This window comes from Parasteatoda tepidariorum, chromosome 8 (genome assembly GCF_043381705.1).
Source record: "Parasteatoda tepidariorum isolate YZ-2023 chromosome 8, CAS_Ptep_4.0, whole genome shotgun sequence".
NCBI classification, from domain to species: domain Eukaryota; kingdom Metazoa; phylum Arthropoda; class Arachnida; order Araneae; family Theridiidae; genus Parasteatoda; species Parasteatoda tepidariorum.
This window is the reverse complement of record NC_092211.1, coordinates 33,794,348-33,817,833: the sequence shown is the minus strand read 5'-3', so window position 1 is coordinate 33,817,833 and position 23,486 is coordinate 33,794,348. Positions and strand designations below refer to the sequence as shown.

Here is a 23,486-nt window from a genome sequence, read left to right as displayed (position 1 = left end):
AACCGATTTCTATGTTGATTTAAATATAAAGTTAAAGAAAAATCGACGCTATGGCTTTTCTTGAAAGACTGTGCAACATTTATAAGAGATAACATATTTTTGCCGATAAAAGGAATGTCTGAGATATATTCACTGTAAGTATTAAAAAAAATAAACTCAAAACTACAAGAATGTGTTACAATTTACGATGTTTCTGGTTGCATGGGGGCACCAAAAATGCCAGACATTTTTGCCGAAGCACTTTGGTACTGATTTAGATAAAACTAATAATAAAATATTGTTTTAAAATGTGTGTATACAATTTAATAAATGAAGTAAAATTTGATAATATTATTATGAAACCTGAAAGCATGGCATAAAAACAATTCATTCGGTTAAATTTACAGCTCAGTTTTGTATATTTTACTAAATTTATGGTACAACTATAAAATATTATAATATAATTTTGAAAAGCAGAGTTTTAATTAAACTGTCACCATGTAAGAAGAAAAATTTCTAAATGAATACTTTGAATACTCAATATTATGGCTTTAGTAAACAGAATTATGTTTTCTTTTTTTACCTGAATCGTCATTAATATACAGTACGGTACTTTACCAGAATTATTTTTTCCTTGTAGTAAGACAGGGAATATGCTAATCCAATTTGGCATATAAGCTATATAACAGTGATTTTTGGTCTCACTTTTGCTATTACATGTTCAAAGAAATAGCTTCAGAATTGTAATAAATATTTCCAATTTAAATGCTTCCAAAAGTTTACCTTAAGAAAGTACGACTGTAAATTCACCATTTATGGGAGACAGAATATTTTACCGATAAAATTAAAGACTCAAACTTTTCACTGAGAAAAAAAAACATGTTTAAAACTACCAGAATATGATAAAATCAAACGTATTTCTGATTCCTAAGGGAACACAAAAAAGCACGCGAAATTATACTGCAATACTTTGGTTGAAAGTTAAGTAAACTTAAAAATAAAATATTTCTAAATGTTTACTTTAAAAATGTACGATTATAAATTAACCATTTATAATGTAACATATTTTTACCGATAAAATGAATGACTCGAAATATTGTAAGACAGAAAATATGCTAATCCGAATTTGCATACAAGCTATTTAAGAATAATTTTTGGTCTCCCTTTTGTCATTACCAAATTGAAAGGAATAACGTCAGAAGTGCGATAAGGACGTAGATGTGGGAAACAAAATATCACTCGGAGAAAAGAGTAAAGAAAAATAAATGATGGTGTTAAGAATGGGGTAAATTGCAGATTAAGTCGGCTTAAGTTCGGCGTAATGATATGCAAATGGTAATGTCCGGAAAGTTTGTCCTAATCACGTTCATTTTGTTTCTTATCTTACAGCTAACTTTAAATTTCTAAAGGCCATTCGAATAATTTTAAACTAAACTGGTATAAAAAGAATTCTTATATTACATGGAAGAGAAAGTAAGTGATTTTCCTAAAGTTTTGCCAGAAGTCTTACCTGATGTTTAAGCCTGAAATATTATTATTGTGTTAAGAGAGTTTTAAGTTTAAACACATGTCTTTTTTTTGTTTGGAAAACTTAGCAGAAATACTAACTGAGTTAAATTATGTGGAAGTTTTTAATTTTAGAATTGGGGTGTTTAATGAGCAATTTTCACGAATGATGACAGATGCGGCATTCCATTTTAGAGAATATTTATACTTAACACAATTCCTGTAAAATTCCGTAAATTCAACCGTTAAAAAATGAAAGAGAAGGAAGTAAGATAGTTTAAATGTGCTTTCAATTTGATGAAAGCACATCCAAGAGATCGCATGTTCTATTTTATAAATTAAGTATGCATGTCAGGCCTATAAAAACCTAGAGCTTATTTTATTTGCCATTAAATGCATAGGTATTTATACGATCACAGTGCTAACTTCAAATATACTCAGTGGTAAACGAATAATCGTTCAGAATTCTCTTGTCATCGGTCTAATCGCGCGAGGGTTTTATATATTTCTTCTCAATATAACTTAAATGCATGCTAGCTTCACCAAACGTGCTAAATAAAGTTTGTTCCAATTCTTAATCTATGAGTCTCTTGTCTTCTGGGTTGGGTTTAAAATTACAAGGCTTTTAAGTTGAACATTGATAGTGATAAGCTCAGAATAGGGTAGGCTGTTCTACGCTGGTTATAAATAATAAATAGAAAAAATACGTCAAGAAATATTAAGTAGATATCGTGATTATTTTTTGATTTTAAAATTATGTTTAAAATTACATAAATGCTTATACTAAAAAACTTATTTATATATACTTATACCAATAAACTTATTTGTATATACTTATACTAATAAACTTATTTATACATACTTATACTAATAAACTTATTTATATATACTTATACTAATAAACTTATTTATATATACTTATACTAATCCCATTAAACAACATATTCAAGTAACATGAGAAGATAAAAGTTAGTGGTCGGGTAAACCTACCAGTGAAGGAACACTACCCAGTGAAGGAACATTTCATATATATTGATTAAAAATAAGAATTTGAAAGATTTTCTTTAGATTGATTGGTAACAATAGCTTACTGCCAAACAATAGGAAGTCATCTAGCAATGTTTTGGATTACCTCGTCAAATAGACTTCTCTGGAAAAAATTTTGAATTTGTTATTATCTCTGCACCACCTTGTTTCTTTGAAAAAGTTATAAGGTGAGTGTTTGTATTTATATGTTTGAAGTGGAATTAATTGCATGTAATAGTTTTATTTTTCTCACTCTGAAAAAGAGAATTCAAAATATAGTTATTGCAGTTACGTTTTATTTTTTGTAAAGCATCATAGCATAATAAAGTACTGAGATTAGGGGGTGTTTATTCACTGGATCACCTAACGATGAAACACCAGTGAAGGAACAAGTGTTCCTTTATTGATTCTTTTTCTAAGTTAATGAAAATAAAAGATAAACTTTAATTTTCTTGTACCTTTAGTGATGTTCCGCATCAAAAGTATGTTAAAAATACGAAAAACAACTTCTAACCAGAGAGGGAACAGGCATGTTCCTTTACTGGGCANTACTTATACTAATAAACTTATTTATATATACTTATACTAATAAACTTATTTATATATAATTATACTAATCTCATTAAACAACATATTCAAGTAACATGAGAAGATAAATGTTAGTGGTCATTTGTAATGGTAGATATTTACCAAGTGAAATACTAACATTTCAATATTGTTTATACCATAAGATTTTATTTGGACAATTATATTTTATTAATATTTATGACATAGAATAGTAAAGGATATATTATGACATAGAATATAGGAAAACACTTATAGTTTCTTGATATTTATAACAGAAGATGATATTATGATGAGTAATGAAAATAAAACTGCAAGTATGCGTTCAAAGAGGTTTTCCAGGAATGAGGTCTGTGAAGAGGGTTTCAAATTCATATTGATAAATAAATAGTACAATTTTGACCTTCAATTCTGCTATTCTGAGTACGGAGTATTTCACATAACGATATTGCAATGTTTTTTTTAAGACCGGCCCTAAGAAGCCACGGCCTTGGGTAGGTTAGCATAAAACGGGGAAAACTTAATTATCTTCTCTCTTGTTTCAAAATTTCCTTTCGCCGTGCCTATTTTAACAAGACACGTGACATTGACAGTGTTCCGGAAAACAATTAGTGTGATTGATAATGCGAACGTTATGTTATTATAAACATTAATTGGTTCCTGGTACACTTTGATTTTCTCGATATTTCCCACGCGTATTTTATCAGGATCAAGAAAACACATGCAGTGTTCATTGATTTCTTGTTTTTATCATCAGAAGTAATGGGTTAACACCATGAGAAAAACTGCCACGAGCTTCTACAACTGTATGTAATTCTAATGGCTCACGAATGATATAATGTGAAGCTTACATTATTGATTTTAATTTCTTAACTCAATAGAATTTTCAAGCAATTTTAATTTAAGGTTTTTTTTAAAAAAACAAAGAAAAAACTTTTTTCAAGCTAATTTCAGTTTTCCAGAATAGCGTTTATCATCCAACAGCGTTAAAGAAAGTTTTAAAGAATTTCGCGAATCGTTGCGCATTCCAAGTTACACGTTTGATAACACACTTTATACATATTTTTTTAACATTTAAAAGCATATTCATTAAATATTCCCTATTTACAATCTGGCTTACTTAAACATTTAATGCATTTTAAGTGTTCACCAAAACATGCAAATTTTTCTACCTTTTAGAAACAGCTGTAAGAAATTAGAAATTGTTCAAGATAAAATTCTCCGCAACTTTCTAGAATCAAAATATAAGAAACAATAAGAAAAATGTGTGCTCCAAAATTGGAAAACTCAAACTCATTAATCTTTGGCCTTATTGCAATCATGCCCAGAGTATAATTTGTTTTCTTTTAAGCGAACAATTATAATTTATGCAAAATTATTCTCCATGAATGAAAACTATTGTCCTCTTTAAATTCAAAAATATTCAATGAGTGTTAAACTTTATTTTTAAATATATCAAATTAAAAAAAAGATTTGTCTGGAATTCATTCTGATTTTTTTTCCATTTTAAAACCACGAAATTTCTTAAATCTTTTTTTTAGTTTCTACTTACTAATTTATAATGTTTTCAATAGTTTCAAGGGACAGAATTTAAGCAAAAACTAATCAAATATTATTTAATATGATATCTCATATAAATAAAAAACGAAACAAACAGATTAAAACAATTCTAAATTTTTATACTTATGAATCTTTCTTGGAATATAAAAATTTATTGCAGCACAACTAATTTTAAGTATATTTACTGCCAATAGTTTTAATTTATTTTACATTTTAAGAGTAACTACTTCTTTATAATATTTCTTAATCATCAAAAGTAATGGACTTTACAAAGTATATAATCCTAATAGCTTTAGGATTGTTTTTTTTTCAAATGATGTGAATTGAAAAATGTTTAAATGTTTAGATTGCTTTAATATGAAACAGTTATTTATAAATTTTGTTACTCTTCCTTCTAAGTACTTTTCTGTTTGCAACCACAAAAGAATGGCCAATTTCTCATTTAAATGATATTTCTACTTATTGTTTTAATCCAGTAAAAAAATAACAAATCAAAATTTTTCGAGAAATTAATGAAACAATACAATTTTTTCTAAGCATTAAAATGTCTAATACTTATAAAGATATATTCTGCATTTTTTAATTCGTATTGTAAAAGTCATGCTCCACTTTATATTAAAAACCAATTTATTGTATGTGTCTTTAATTTTTTTCCAAGTTAAATAGCAATTTCTTCTCAAAATTTATCTTAAGCAGCTAAAAACAATGAGCTGTTTTCAATTGTTTGCTCATTTTATTTTTTGCATAATTTAATTTTTCAAGCAAACATTTAAGAACAGTCAATAAAAACTACAATTAGACTATTTATTTTTTTAAATTTCATATTTTAGCCAAAGCATTACAAACACAACACTTTTAGCACATCGAATATCGCAATTTATCATGTTTAAAAAATATATATAAAAATAAATAATTAAAAATGTGAATTTGAAGAAATAATAAATATTGACCTTAAATAACTAAATAAATTACGTGATGCTAAAATTGTTAAACTATTTATTTAACTGATACAAAAATTTATTCAATGTTTATAAGAACACACTCATTAATTATAAAAACTTATTTGCAAGAATATTATCTTTGGATACATGAATTTTATAATTTTGTGTAAAACACTTTCAATTCTCTTAAAAAGTTCTGGAGATGCGGCAACCTTAAGACCAAACCAGATCAAACTTTTAGCAACCATTAGCACCATATTTCCCAGACTGAGGCTATCACGCATATCTTGGGGGTCAGAAATCTGATTTCGTTGATAAAAAGCTATGTTTATTCAGAGAAAGTTTGTTTTTATTTCTGATTATATAACTTAAATCATATATCGTCTTCGCTAATAAATTAGCATATATGAAATCATCCCCTCAAACCATTAAGATTGAGTCCCAGAGTCTGAAGATCCTATCATTAGATCAAAAGCTATTCAAGTTGTTCGTTTTTCTTTTTTGGCTTATTGTATGCAACTAAATAGAATTTATGACCTCAAAATATCTATTTAAAAGTACATCATAATTTTTAACATTTTGTTGTTTTTTGATTTATTTATGTAGTGATAATTTTTACATAAAATAATTTTACAGAGTTGTCAAAGATTTAGGCAAAATAAAATCTGAATGATTAATTTATTGCTTAATCCCTCATACTATTCTATTAACATAACATATTAAATAAAGCAATTATATTAATAAAGTGATAAATTTAAATGAGTTACGAAATATTCTTAATGTGTAAAATTATAAAATGCATTCGAAACTTTACATGAAATTAATCGCAGACGTTTTATTCAAGAAATCAACCGAATTCCACCAATCAATTATGAGTATCATTTTTATTGGTGAATTAAACCTATGGCATTAATAGTTTCATAATTTTATTCTAATAAATTAAATTTATATAAATTTTTTTATTTAGTGCATTTTCACATTAGTGCATTTTCACATATCCACTCCCCAAAAAAGTAAAACGACTAATACAGTATTTTGAGTAGAAATGAATTTTAGCCTATAAGCAGTGTTTTAACTATTTCTGATAAAAATCTTTGAATTAATTAAAGCCTAATATACGGCAAATTTATTATCCATGACCCCTGTCCTCGACCAAAGTTCTAAATTTCAGGCAAACTTCATTGCCATAAGTCACTTCTCATTCAAATTAAAACGGAAACTGTCTCTTTGGGATTGATGATCACTCCAATAACTTCAAGAATATGCATCATTGGGGAGCCATTATAGACTACAATCAAATTATCTGAAATGATTAATGACTTAATCATTACAGATGCAATTCTGGTCAGCTTGTTAGGCTGTGTGTTGAAGCTACTGGAAATATTCAGAAAAGGAAATTCTAGAACAAAATAAATCAAACGATACTTATAAGGCCATTGCTGAATGTTTTAAAGTAATTTTAAATTGGAATTGGGAAATTGCGTATCTTTATTTTTTATATTTATCTTAAATATTTATTTATACTTAAAGCAAATGAATTGGATGATGTTAAAAAAAATATGAACTATAACCTACAGTAACACACTGCAAGATGGATACTCAAATTCATAAAACTTTTTTTTTGATTTTGACGAAACCGCTTCCTGTCTCCAAGCGCACATTTTGTCAAAGTGACGGAATAACTTTCGTCTCTTCCTCGAGGAAACGAATTTCACTGGTATTAAGAGAATATTTCGTCGTTATTTTTTTCAGAAATAAAACTTTATAGTCCTTAATGCATCTAAGTGTTCTAACAATCTCTTTATCGTGAGAACCATATAGCTGAGTCAATGAAACCTTAACAGCACAAAAGAGACAAATACAGCAAATAAATAAATTACACCAATGCGGAAGCGGAACTAGAATCAAAGATCTCCTTGGTACAAGGCCAACTGCTTGACTACCATACTGGCTGAACAGCTTATTTCTTCACTTTATTTTGGACCATCTAGTCCTTGTCCTAGTTTCGTTATTCTTGTCAAAGAATATACTGCAATTCACTACAATGAAGTTTCGAGCAAATGAAACAATTTCGTCATATATGTGAGAGTTCGCGCTTCGTCCAAAATCACGCGATTTCATGACGAAATGATTCTCAAAATTAGGGAAATACTGCTCTAGAATTGCAGAATCGTAAAACGTGAGAGTTTAATTTCTGAGAATGCATTTTTTTCTACAATCTTAAATATCCATGTATATATAAAGCAAATAATTTAGATAATGTTAAGAGAAATTAATTAAAAATATGATACACTGATATTAAAAATATAATACGAATACATTATTATGAATTTATGAACTTGTTTATTTACAATGGGGTATAATTCTGAAGCAAACTTTATACCGTATCAAGAAGATCCATAGATTGCATAATATAATTCGTTCTCTTAATTAAAGAATATCATTTGTTTCAACCTGAAGGAAAACATGCTACAAGCTAACAAATACTAACCGTTTGTCTCTTTTTAAAATGTATTTAAAAAAATCCTCATAATTTTAATTTAATATAAAAGAAACTAAAACAAAACTTAACATATTTCAGGACTGAGACGCTAGCATGGATCCATAAATTTCAAAAATATTATCATCTCTTAAAAATGAAATAATCATTGCTTTTAAATGCTGCACCCTTTTAAGCAAGTGCTCATGCTCTTGATTAAAATTCTTCAGATATCTTCGTCACTCAAGACACAATATTGAACTAGGCAAATCCAAGACCCTATTTAAAAAAAAATCAAATATATTATATAATCTAAATTAGTTTGTTTCATCGAATTGTAATTGAAATATTAAATATGCATTAAAATTAATACTTATTAAACATGAACAATTAATTGCAAATACATCAATTTTATAAAATAGAGATAATTTTTTTAAAAACAAAATCTATCCTTTATGGCTTAAAAAATTCGTATTGAGCTTCAGCAGATTCACTAGCAGAAGATAATAAATTGCAAGTTTATTTAAAATGCGAACATGTCAGCAGAAAAAAGAAAGAAAAAACTCTTCCGAGATCAAACTGTAGTAGTCCAATAGTTTTAAAGAAAATACTTCCGGATTTCCTCTTATGCTCCGGAACAAAATATTTTTATCCTTTGAGAGTACATTGTTTAAAATCTCGTTTATCAAAAAAGGTGAAGTTGCCGTCACTTACCCGCAGCTCAGAATACTTAAAGATTCCCCTATAGAGAAACCTTATCGACCCAGTCTCTTTTTAAACCAATTTTTTTCAGATATGCGGTTCCTTATAAAAAGAATAGTCAAAAGAATATCGATATAATGAAACGCACTTATTAGATACACAATTTTTGAAAACGTTATTGAATAAAAAATATCCCTGGTGAATTTTGTATTTGTTCTTAAATCTCAATAAATCGTTGACTATTTTGTTCTACCAAGAAAAGGAAGTATTTATAATTTTAAATATGTATAATAATTTTTTTGAAAATCATAGTTGATTTTAAAAGGCTATCGTTGATTTTATTTCTTATCATTATTGATCATTACTTTTTTATTAATAAGAATAGTTGATATAAAATAATAGAAATGGAGTGATGTGGCAAATTCTTTATCGTTTTGTTTTGTATTTAAATATTGGCCTTAAGCATGGTAACTAGAAAAGAGGTTTAATCAGTTTAAATACGTAACGAGTTTTGCTTACTCGTATTTGAGGAGAAAATTCTCAGTTCCTATCTAGGTGTAAAAAAAAGTATTTTCCAGATGTTGAACAAGATTTAGCCAACTGTTAATAGTCTCTAAACACTAAAATATATTTATGTTACTGAACACCAAAAATGGTTGCAATACTTTACAACAAAGTTGTGTGCTACTTTGCTACTAGGCAACTAATAAGGGCAGCTAGGGAAGTGTTTTGAAATAAACTAGTGGGATGTATGCCTTATGAGGAATAAGTTTAGGGGACAACATTCGTTTCGGCCCATAGAAGATCCTGTGAGAGATAAAAAATAATTCAATACATAGAAAAATCGGTATTTTATTACTTCAATTATTGTAATTATCTCATACTTCAATTAATTTTGTGGTACTTTCACGTACTATCTATATAATGATTTATTGTCAAAATTGATTTCGAAAATTTTATACATCTGTAGTTTTTCAGAAAAACCTGTTAGGTTAATTTAAAAAAAAAATTGACATCAAATTTTTAAAAAATTTTTTTCAAAGTATTTTCCAAATTAATTGAGTATGAAATTGCAAATCAATTAATAATAATTCATAAGTAACTAATTAATAATTAATAATTAATTGATTTTCTAATTAACTTATTAATTAGCAAATTAATTAATGAACCAATTAATTGGAGTATGAGATAATTACAATAACTAATAGTCTGCATTGAAGTAATAAAATACCGATTTTTCTATATATTGAAATATTTTTTATCTCTCACAGGACCTTCTATGGGTCGAAACGAATGTTGCCCCCCAAAATTATTCTTCATAAAGCATACATCCCACTAGTTTATTTCAAAATTGGCGAGTCACACTTCCCTAGTTACCCTTGTAAGTGTTCCACTACTCCAAAACCAAAGTTTGTTCCTGGTGTAGCAAAAACCATCGAATTTACTTTTACACAACTTGGGGTAAAGTAGCAGCCACTGTGTCTGTTAATCAATTAGATTAAAATTTATATTTAGGGTAAGATATGATGCACATAAGAATCAGTAACGTTACGTTTACGATACAAACTAAATCAAGAATCACAAATATGGAATGCGAATATGCAATATTTCGTGAAATAAAATCAGTTTGTTAGTCTAACATACAGACAGTATGGGTGGAATTCGAACAAAATCATACTCAATAAAAGTTTGATGTATCTGAAGACCGGAAATGATGGTAAATACTTCACAACAGATTAGTGTGCTAACTACTTTGCTACTTAGCAACTAAGAGTTTCACTACAGCGAAACGAAGGCTAGTTCCCGGTGTAGTAAATTCTTTTACACAGCTTTCTGTAAAGTAGCAGCAAATATGTCTGTTAATCAGTTACAGTATAATTTATATTTAAGCTAAGACATGATACACATATAAACTAGTAATGTTGCTTTTACGATATAAGCTAAAGCAAGAATCATAGATATGGAAAGCAAATATACAATATTTCTTTAAAAAAATAAAATTGTTTATCTAACATACAGTCAGAATAGGCAGAATTCGAACTGCTGAATAAAAATTGAATATTATAAAATTATTTTATGCAATTGATAGATTTCTATAAATCGTATGAGAACATAAATATCTTTATTATGCAACAAAAAAACATACATGCTTGTTATAACAGTTTATATGAGTGGTTTGTCAAATAAATCTGACAAGAAGACTGAAATTACTTAACAAATAATTGACCATAATCGATATTCTTTTATCAATCCGTAAAGAAGATTGACACTTACTTGGCATAGGCTTTAACCAGTTTGTCAATTAAAGTCGACAAAAAGAACTCATATTTAACCAGTACACTTCATGGAAACAAGCTGTCATCTTAATCACAATATGCTCACTATCTTAAAATTGCACAATTATTCACCTTAAAATTTCTAATAATGGTCTAATAGTATTTTTTATGCGTTAAAACATGTCCTACTATCATTTCACACAAATTTAATTAAATAGTGTAAATATGCACTAATTATTCGCCAAATTTACGGAGCTCTCATAAACACAACCTTCACTTCCAACGAGTTGCTGATTGATGTAAGCTTTATCAATTATTCGTGTTAAGATTTAACTACACCCTTTAAAGTGTGTAAGAATACTCGATTCGTTTTTAACTTGAAATAAATTAATCATTCATACAATTTTTGGAATTTCTCAACACTCGAATCAGATCGACATTAAAATGCAATTTTTACAATATGTGGCTTATGACTCACAATTCACAACACGTAATTTTTTGTGTTAAGATAAAAAGAAAACATGTTATGAAATATGAGTCAATGCAGAAGCAACAGTTATTTGGAATTATTTTTAAATTACACAAGAAATTTTCTCTTATCCTTTTTTTTCCCCTCTTAAATCTAAATATATATCTTATATATCTTTCGAATGTATACAAATATGTATATTAAATTTAACTATAAATTTAAGAAAACTTATTTAAAACACTAAGTGATTTTGCTAACATTATGGTTAAAGTTATTTAAATATATAACGCATTAAATATATTAACAGACTAACGCCATTTTTCAACCGACCATGTTGGCTTTTACTAAGTATTAACTATTGAATAAATACTATCTTATGTAAAATTTATATTTGCTTAAGGTCTGATTTAATCCATACAAACTAAAGCCTCCATGTGAAATTTAAATCGGTCTCAATGCTTGTTGAAAGATTTGTTGAACTTATAATTTAAATTCAAAATGCTCATAATATATAAGTTTTCCTTTCTCTCAATCATTATTTTTGCAATTGCGTTCTGGAACTTAAAAGAAACAAAATATAGAAATAGAAACAATGTTTAGAAATTAAGAAAATATGTAGTATTCCCTATTAGCGAAGCTGTAAAAGCAATTCCTATAATCGATAATAGAAGCTTATTCAAGCACATTCTTATTTAATTAATGGAAATAAATATATGAAATTTATAATTTAAGAGAAGTAGTTTCTGAATTCGAGACCAAAAACTCCAAAATTCTAAGAAAAATCAAGTAAAATATCAGTCTTAGAACTCAGTTATCAAAATTTTAATGACATAACAGTAAGAATTCCCGGTTCAAATTACGGTAAAAAGTACTGTCAAACTGATTGTTGGTACTTTTATCGTGAAATCCATTTTTACCAGAACATGTTAAGGAATAAGAAAATCTGATATACTTCAATTTTTAAAGCAATTGTTATCGTAATATCACGGAATCACTCCAATAATTAAATAAATATTACTATAAAATTAAGGTATTTTATTTTACGATAAAAATGGATTTTACAGATGATGCACACAAAGTGCCGGTACTTTATACCGTAAGTTAATCCGCAATTTTTCACTGTGTACTCTGCGACTCCTTAAAAAACGATTTCTGAAGTACTTTCATTCATATCAAGGCTCAGAAACATTTAAAGACAATTCGTGTTCAATTAAGGTTCAAATAACTTAAAAAGACAATCTATGATCAATAAAGGTTCAGAAACACATACAATAAAAAGCAATTGCTTTAACTCACTCATGGTGCGTCATGCTAACTTGTATTCAGTGTCTATATCAACCTGTAAGCTCGTGACATCCTTGATTCAAACTATATAATAAAATTAGATTGTTGGTAAAAGGTCAATTATAATATTTACAAGAGTATTTAACCTATCTAATTCGTCAATAAATAAAAGTGGAAAATAAAATAAGCAATAAAAATTACTAAAAAATAATCATAGGATTATTTAACGACAATATATGATCATTCAGGGTTCGAAAACATATTAAGACAATCTATAATCAATCAAGGATTAGAAACACATACAAATAAAGACAATTTCTTTACCTCATGGTGCATCATGCTAACTTGTATTCAGTGTCTATATCAACCTGTAAGCTCGTAACACCCTTGATTCAACTTACATGAAAAAATTAGATTATTGGTAAAAGGTCAATTATAATATTTGTAAGAGTATTTAACCTATATAATTGCTCAATAAGCAAAAGTGGACAATAAAATAAGTAATAAAAATTGCTAAAAAATAATCATTGCATTTAGTGTAGAATAAGTGAAATAAAATCGAATATTTAAACACGTTTATTCAAAAGGAGAGCACATGAATTTACTATTTTTATCCAAGATCAATACTATTATGAGTAAATATCTAACATTTTGATAAAAATATTTAAGGAATTTCTATTTTTAACCTTATTTCTTTAGTGAGTATATTACTTGAAATCTCATTTATCAAAAAACGTAAACTGTCACTTACTCGCTAGGCATCGTCTGTACAAAACCTTTATGGGCGATATCTTTTAAATCAATCAATGTGGGTATAGGATTATTATAAAAAATATCTATAAAGAATAAGAATTTAGTGCTACTGTATCAAAATCTATAAAACTTGAAGAGCATTAATAAATAAATTTTGATATACACCCCTATCATAAAGTGAAATTCTGAAAAAAATATGGTCAAATCTACCGGAATAGTGTAAAATTTACACCGTGTTTCTGGCTCCATGAAAACACCAAAAAGCTTTATAATGTTTACCGAAGCGTTTTGGTAATGATTTTGGTAAAGTTAACAGTAACATATGCTTTTATATTATTTGGTACTTTATAGTCATTTGTTTATTTTTTATAAGCTATAGCTTATTTGGTGCTTTCCTTTTAATAATAATATGTGGTAAAATTTGATGTATTTAAAATAATACCTTCACACAGTTTAACGAGGACCAATTCCGCACACCCTCGATCCCTACGCAGGCTGATCCAAGTGGTCACCCACCCGCGCACTGACTGTAGCCAGTGATGCTTGACTTCGGTGATCTGCTGAGAACCGTGTCTTAACGATCAGTCCACTGCGGGACTGAATGGTTTAAAAGCCATATATTTTATTTTTATTACCAGATTTTTCTTTACCATACTTATCAATTAACAGCATAGTAATTTTACCAGAATTCTTTACGCGTAATAACAGTAATGCGATCTCAATGTTTCTAATTACAACAACAATGTAAAATAAAACGAAATGAAAAATGCAGATGCGTAAAATGTGTATTTTTATATTAAGTAAATTCATAGTAAAATTAATTTATAACGCTATTTATATTTTAAAGTTCGTAGCGCTGCATTTACAATATTATCGTATCTCATCAACAGCAATAAGTATATAATTTAATCAACTTACATATTAATGTATTATTTTAAGAAGATGGTATGCACACTTTTCGTTACTATTTCAATCGCTTGAAAATATATGGCTTAAAATAAAATGATCTCCCGCTGTCGCACAGCTGTTAGTGCAAAATCGGAGCAATATACAAATGACCAAAACTTGAACTGCGATACAAGACAGCAACTGGTATTTAATTTTAGGAGCTAACCAGAAGTAAATAAAATAATCAATCTAAATCTAACTATGTATTTTTAATGTGATTATATATGCTGTTATCGTTGCTTATCCCCAAAGAATAGCAGAGATAAATCAGGTTATTGACTTAGTATACCCTAAAGAAATTTAAATCCAACAACGGATCACAGGTGTTGCCTATATATATATGTTTAATTATCAGGATAAGATAAAAACAGAACAATCTTTTTCAACTACAATGTAAGAAATTTTTCCACTAAATTTCTGTCAGTGATCATAAAAAATTTTCCAGTAACTAACCGTAAAAATAGAATAATGACCGTAAAGTCGACATGATCATAAATGTACAGGCCGGCCGGTCAACTTTTCTCATAAAATATATGGCCACTAACTGCAAGAAAAAGTAGTGTAGTATCTGTGAAAGAGTGAGAAATTTGCATGTTTCATTGTCAACAAAGTGAAGGAAATGTGAGGAAGATGTTTCAGTCCTCAGGTGCAATTGAACTCTGGTACTTTGTATTGTATAGCAGAAGGCTATATTCACCAAAAAAGGGCGTGTACACACTGACTATGAGGAGTAAAAAAAATTAAAAAGTGGAAGACCAATAATAATAATTATATTCGACTTAATAAATCGGTTTCAATCCCAATTAATTACAAAAGTAATTTATTTTGATTTGAAAAAAACAATTAATTCCTGTTTCAGTTATGAAGTAGTTCCTGTTTAAATGATTTTGGTTATGAAACTCTTTGGTTGAATTTGATTTAAAATAATGTTTTTTTCATAATTTTATATATTTCATTTCAATATTTTTCACATCACAGCATTGTGAAAAATTAAAAATAAAGATATTGCTATTAAAAATGTATTTAATTTGAAACTAATTAACTAAGCTACCATACTGTTTTGCTTCTCACTATGGTTTCAAACTAGTTTCAAGATTTCCAGCATGTTTCCCAGCTCATTCTTATTATCATACCGAATAGGCTCTAAGAGTCAATGGCAACTTCCTTTCGAGATCTACTTTGAAAAAAAGGAATTCGTAGTTAAATTTAATGGCCAGCTCTACTGAGTTCGATAAAGTTCGTTACAATTACGGACGTTTAACTTTTTTCTAAGAGAAGATAATTGACCGTATAAACTAAGAGTCAATGGAAAATAAGAAACAGTCCAAATTTTACTAAAATTTCTTTAAGTTTGTCAAAATTACAAGATGACCTGCGCATTTTCTACGATGTAATCGACGAAAGGAAAATATACCTCTCAAGTTGTGCCGACAAATATCAATATAAACTGTTGGAGATATACACGAGGCCTACTTAAGACCCGTACTACTGTAAGAGACACTGATAGCAACAGGTGTCAAAATTTGAAAAAAAAACTCTACGCAGTAGAATTTTAGAAAACTTTTTATTAAAATTAAAATACACATGAATACTTTAATTTTTCCTCCATTTTCAAAAAACTATTCATAAAAATAATTCGATAAAATTACAAGTAGAAAAAAATCAGGGACCTACGTTATAATGAAAAATTAAGTAAATAGAAATGTTTATTCGCTGATGTGAATATTTTTTTATCTTCTTCATTAAATTGAATTCCTTTTTATATTCTCTTATCCATGGACTGAATGCAGCAAAAAAATTTCATGACAAAAGGAAAATTATTTGATTTGGAAATGCAAAATTTGGTAAAAAAATTTTGAGCTATAAAAATACACAGTGAATAACTAAAACATTCCACAAATCGGCTAAAAGGATGTAACTTATTTACAATATATAAAATAGGGCGCTTTTACTATTTAAATTTTCTACGATTCAACAAATCGACTCAAAAATTAAATTTATATGTCACCGAGTTTTCAATATTAATCTGGTAAGGTAAAGTTAATTTCTTAGTTAATTGATAAGAAAGGGGAATATTTTCACTCAAATAGATAAAAAAATAACGGAATTCTTTACTTGACACCTTAAATTCTTAAACTGTTTATGCGTAGCACTTAATTCTGAAAAAAACTTTTCAGTGGTCAATGCATCGATTCAAATGACAAGCAAAAGAAGCCGGATAGAGAATAAACTTCTTAGGTGGAGAAAAAATAATCCGATAAAGTTAAAGTTATCTTACTGTATAGTAATGACATTTCTGGTAATAAAATTTAGAAAAAAAACATAATTTTGGTTAAAGCCAAACTATACTTATACTTGAACCATTTGTTTGGTAGTTTTTCCTTTCTTATAGTAACGTTTTATCTGAAATTCTGGTTTTCAAAATTACAGTTCTTTTATGACCACGCATTCAGAAAACGATACAAAACTAAAAAATAAGTTTAAGCAAATTAATAGTTTTTATGCCATTCTCTAAGGTATCATGATAAAGTTAGGAAATTATATTTCATATTAAAAAACCATAAGTATTTTTTTGTTAGATTTGACAAGATCAATATCAAAGCACTTCGGTGAAAATTACCAAGGCCCATAGATCCCGAATAGACAGTAAATTTTATCATATTTGATAGTGTTGAGCATATTTTTTTTTGGTCTGTGTAAACTGGATGTTACGTATTGTCAAAATGTGTATATCTATATTGCAACATCCACTACTTGAGTAAATGAGAAATTTTAGGAAGGTATGGGTTTTGAAGTCAATGAGGTATGTTTAAGGGTAAGGCAGTCTGAAATGGAACTTTTTAAATGCAGTCGTCAAAAAAGTTTTTTTTTTCGTTGGGACCAAAATGAAAAACTTGGGGAAGTTAATTTTCATTCCAGTACAAAAGTAAATTTTTTTTGTATTCAAACATAGTACATTACATACTAGGGAGGTGGACAAAACAAAAATAAGATTTTCCTCTTTTTGACAACTGTATGATCTTTCAATATTTCTATTTTGAACCATACTTTCATACTCAAAAAAGCAATGGTGCTTTTTTCAGTGAAATCATTGAAAATCTATACTAGGTAATCTATGATACACCGAGCACTTCTTTTTATATTCCAAAAATCAAAGCGGAGCTTATATTTTTTTCTGAATTTATCCTCGTAAAAAAGAAATGAAATTAAAAACCATTTATACGAGTTAGTTCAAATACTGTTTTTTTTTCTTCAAATAATTGCTGGTGTAATACATTCCAAAATACATGATTTGCTTGCATTTATGATGGAAAAAAAACTACATGTTTCAGAAGGGAAAAAAAACTATTGTGTTAAGCAGCCCTAATGAACTCATTTAAAGTTTTATAAGATTTAAAAAATACTTTTTTAAACCCTAAGTTGTCGCCTGATTTTATTGTGTTCTACTAAAATCCTCCTCTTTTGGGGGCATTCTTTTTTAAATATATGCAGGGAATTTTATCTCTTTAATGCAGAAGTGTTGTTCTCAAACAGAGCCAGTAGTAAAACGGGAACAATTACCGTGCAAGACACGTCTTATTCTTGGAGGGAATTTCTTGTCCTAAGTGGCTACTTTTAACAAAAGAAACAAGTGGACTGAATTTCTTTTTCTCAACTCCACCAAATCCTGGAGTCGTAAAACAAGCGAAATGAGATACGGGGCGCCGAGAAGAATCGCGAAATAGGTCTTAGACCCATAAAAATAAGTCGTTTTGGTTGAAAGAACGTCTTGGATGGTAAACCCTCTTCTATTATTGTTGAAAGACAATATAGATATAAGCGTTTGGATGAAACAAACTATCATGAATGTAAACGTTTTGTTAGTCAAGCATTTAATTGTTACGTGAACAAAAAGTTCGTTTTAATGGGAAACGATAATGGAGGATTCTTAAAAAATAGCGGAGTTAATTGATAATGTACTCCTTAGTGTTATTGGAGAGAAATTATTAAGTATTTTAAATAGATATTTCTAAATAGAAACATTATGAATTAAAAAAATAATGGCATCATTGATTTTAATTTGGTTTTTCATTCATACTTCACAAATAATTTTTTAAACGTTCCACATTAAAGGATAAAAAAACTATTTGGAGTTTAAAATTTAATATATGTTCCTCAAAATCTTTCTATGGAATGCAATTTTAAATATTTTTGTTTGCAACAAATTTTCAAAATTCGAATTCATTAAAGATTGATTTTCTAGATTAATTAAAAATAATTAAATATTTTTGCCGATAATGATTCAGAACTTATTACCAGGACATCAGCATTATTAGCTAATGGGACTATTAAGAACTTTTTTATGGAAATTTTGATTTTAACACTAGGTAGTTTGAGATTTTATTATTAAAAAAAGTTCTTGACAAAATCATAGAATATACTTTTTGATACAAAGCATAATAAAACAATTTATCTAAATAGATCAATATTTAAAATCTAATTTCCTGAAGATATATTTTACAGTTTTTGAGACAAATACACCAGTTCAAAAAGCATAAAATAATATAAGAAAAAGCAATGTTTCAGCACTTGATGTCCAATGCGGTTTAAACACACATTTGAAGTTCAATACGATCGTATCTTGCTTTCCGTTAAAAGAAATTTCTTTCACCATTTAAATTAGGCTTAAAATACCTCTTAATTAATAATTTTATAAAAAAAAATTGTGCCGTGAACTCCATTGAAATTAATTAAAGAATATTTTTTTTATTATAGAGACGACTATTTTTTTATATATTATTTAAAAAAACTTAGTACTCTGTGGTTAAAAATCAATATAACTTTTTGAGACGTAATCTTTCACTTAAATGAAATAAATATTAGTAGTTAATATGAATTAAATATGTACATAATATGTATTTAAACCCTGCATTACTTATTTTGTTTTTTATTGAGCAAATATTTATCGGGACGAGATCGTAAACAATACAAACTTACTCTGAACAAATATTATGTACTAAACTAGGTCTAAATCAACATAACAAAAGGCAAAATCATAAGATCCTTAGAACAACTTAGCATTCAGAACTTTGAAAAAAATATTTTTGTAAATTCATCTAATGGCAAGGTTTTATTCATCGATACTTATAATAATATTTCGGAATACTTATATTAATATTTCGCATTTAATAAAATATTATAAATTTAAATAAATTTCACAAAAAACATTTTGTCGCAGAAAATTACAATTTTCTCCTTTTCTTGATTTTCAGAGGAAATGCCAACGTTTATTCGAGTTTTTCCGGACCAAATTCACATGCCTGGACAAATGATATCATTGCATTGTTCCGCCAGTGGATCCCCCATTCCTCAGATATTATGGTTCCTTGACGGTGAACAGTTATCAGAATCCCGGCGAGTAAAAACTGGTGATTATGTGCACATGGATGGCTCAGTTATCAGTTACGTAAATATTACAGACTTGGCCGTCTCAGATGGAGGACTATATGGATGTGAAGCGCAGAATGATGTCGGTCTCCTCAGCCATTCTGCTAGAATAGATGTTTTTGGTTCACCGTATATTAGACCAATGGGAAATTTAACCGTAGTGGCAGGCACTACAGTATCAATCCGATGCCCTGTATCGGGATATCCTATTGACAGAACCTACATTGAGAAAAGTAAGTTTGCTCTCCATTCTTTAGCTTTTTTTTATTTCTATGTATGTATATATACATATATAAGCTAAAATATTGAGTAAAATAATAAAAAATAATGACAAGAGAAGAAAATATTTTTCAAAAGTATTTAAAAATATATAATTTTTGATATCTAAAAAAAAATTAAAAATCTGGAAATCAAAACAAAGAAAATATATAATCTCTTCATCAGTCCACACGATTATATCCGCAAAATGGAGTGCTTTCTAATATTGTATTAATATAGCCAAAGCAAAATATATCAATACAATAGTGTGAGGAGCACTCAAAAAATTGAAACGAAATTAGAACACATTAAGTAAAAAATACATACGAAAAAACAAACAAATATATCAAGCAAAAAACAGAAAATAAAAAGCAAAGAGTTTTAAGAACAGTACACGAAAGGAAATCTACATAGTGAGGAGAGAATTAAAAGGAACTGACGCGTACCGGAATCTTTCAAGAATGATTTAAAATATTTTCGTAATAAAAGCAGCGTTTAAAGCAGCTTGATATTATCTACTATTAACTTACTTTCGTTTTCTTTTTGTTTCCGTTTTTAATTCGGTTCTCTAATTTCGTGTGTGTAGGGCATTGCTCTTTGAGCCTAATTTTTGGATTTTAGCAGTAATAATAATTTGGCGCCTGCTAAAAATCAATTCAAAACAAGCAAATCCTGTTTCTTTTCTTTTTTTTTTTTTGAAATATTTATTAATTTTCTAAAATTACTTTAATCATCAAACTTATTAATTACTAACTTTAAATTATCCTGTATAATAATATTACCTTGCGCGCATCCATTTTCGGGCCCATCCAAGTTAACTAACAAATCAGACGCGCTTCAGTATTGCAGTAAGAACGTGCCTTAAGATATTACTTTATTTATGCTTCTGCTTTCATATTTTGTAATCTGGCAATCTTATTACGAAAATATTTTAAATCATTCTTGAAAGATTCCGGTACGCGTAAGTTCCATTTAATTCGCTCCTCACTATGTATATTTCCTTTTGTGTACTGTTCTCTAATCTCTTTACTTTTTATTTTCTGTTTTTTTGCTTGATATATTTCTTTGTTTTTTCGTATATATTTTTTACTTAATGTGTTCTAATTTTTGTATTGATACTAGACTATTCTATATAGATACTCACACTATTGTATTGATATATTTTGCGTTGGCTATATTAATACAATATTAGAAAGCACTCTTTTTTGCTGATAGAATCGTGTGGGCTGATGAAGAGATTATATCTTTTCTCTGTTTTGTTTTCCGGATNTTCCCTACTGTATATATATAGCGAAATAAATAAATACAAGAAAACACGAAGAAAGTTAAGAAAAAGAATAAGTTTCATTTATTGAGCATAAGCTGCAAGTAAACAGAACTCATTAGATAAGTTCAAAATGAAGATAAAACAAAGGAAAATTATATACATATGACAAAAAAAGGGGGGAAATAATAATGAAAAAAATAACAAGCAACAAGAAAAAAAAAGGATGAAAATTTTTAAAAAATCTGGAAAATAAAGATATACTCTTTTCATCAGCCCACACGATTATATCCGCATCCTTTTTTGCGGATATAATCGTGTGGGCTGATGAAAAGATTATATTTTTTATACCTTTTATTTTCCTGATTTTTAAAAAATTTTCATCCTTTTTTTTTCTAGTTATTTGCTATTTTTTTCATTATTATTCCCCCCCCCTTTTTTTCATATGTATATAGTTTTCCTTTGTTTCATCTTCATTTTGAACATTATCATTATATGTATATATATATATATATATATATTGTATTATTAGTTTCATACATATATTGAAATTTAAGGAAACCAAATAATCAAATTTCTGTTAATTTTTAAGTATATGCGTACATGTGAACAAAAGAAAATATTAACAATTTTTAGAAAAAAAAAGATCAATGATTTAACCATTTATCTAATTCTATTCCCACTAAAAGTAGTCTTTTAAAAAAGTTTCTTCCTGAGAGCTAATTTTGTATTATTTAGAAAAGAGTTCTGTTGCAAATGATTACGATATTCACTTCTGTTTCTGTTAATTTTTAAACATATGAGTATGTGTGAACAAAAGAAAATATTAACATTTTTTAGGAAAAAAAATCAATGATTTAACCACTTATCTAATTACATTCCCACTAAAAGTAGTCTTTTAAAAAATATTTTTTCCTGAGTGCTAATTTTGTATTATTAAGAAAGGAGTTTTGTTGCAAATGATTACGATATTAACTTAAAAATTCCATAATGCTGTAATTATTGTCTTAACTGTAAAATAGGACTTTTTTCCGTTCATATTTGAATTTAATCAGACAATTAAGCTAAAATTAAATGAAAGAGCAGGAGCAATCCATCCAGTAAGTTATCAGCCAGCAAACTCCGTTAACACACGCTTCACAAAATAGATCAACCAAATAGCTTCTTTTATCAGAAAATAACCTTAAAAATGATGATTAATGAAAACTCTTATATCGACATGAAACTGAATCCAAAATAAGCTCAAAACAAAAATGATTTTTATCTTTCTGAAAAGAAATCCAAAAAAGGCAATAATTTTTCATTTAAGAATCTATGTTTAAACCATTAAAATTTAATGCAAGATTTAAAATGCAAGTGATATGCGTGAGATTTAAAAATTAATCTAGCATCTACATCATGGATTTCTCATTCCCTTTAATAAAAAAACTCCTCATTTAACAAACAGATTAAACTAGATAAGATATTTAATGACCTAAAAAGGAAAAAGCGAGACTCTGTAAACCGTACATATTCCCACGAATCCCAAACCGTTCATTAATCAAAAACTAGTGTTATAAAAAGAGTAAATATATGGTGTTTTGGAAGAGAAAAGTTTCATAACACGCGGAATGGCTTAAGCTAAGTTAAAAGGCTTCACGTGAGTTACCATCATTAGTAACGCTTTCCGCAGTTTACCGTTAACCGTTAATTCCGCTAATGGGCGAATTTATTATGAATAAATCCTCTAATGAAACCTTTCATTATAAGCGTCAACAACTTGCTCTCAAACGATATCCGTTTTTACGCTACATATCCCAAAAGGTGTTGTGGTTACTTTTTCTTTGATTTTTTTGGAAAGGAAAATAATTTCTATCATTTTTTTTTCAATGGGAATCGGAGATGTAATTTTAAAACAAAAAAAAGTGCGTTTATTAATGAAGAAAACATTTAAGTCTGACTTAAAAACAAGCATAATTTGGTTGCATGGGTTTCTTGCTGTATGTTTTATTATTTCTTTTCTGATTAAAAAATACTTAAAATTTAATGCTGTTTTTTTTAAAGATTTTAG

General features: G+C 27.9%; 1 protein-coding gene across 1 annotated transcript in view; it reads left to right on the top strand.

Moving 5' to 3' along the window:
- Nucleotides 1-23,486, top strand: part of LOC107441504 (cell adhesion molecule Dscam1) — a 410,456-nt gene that overhangs the window by 154,708 nt on the left and 232,262 nt on the right. Inside the window, exon 6 of the mRNA XM_043043537.2 lies at nt 19,740-20,147. Coding sequence (XP_042899471.2) covers nt 19,740-20,147 — 408 coding nt within the window. The remainder of the gene's footprint in view (nt 1-19,739; nt 20,148-23,486) is intronic.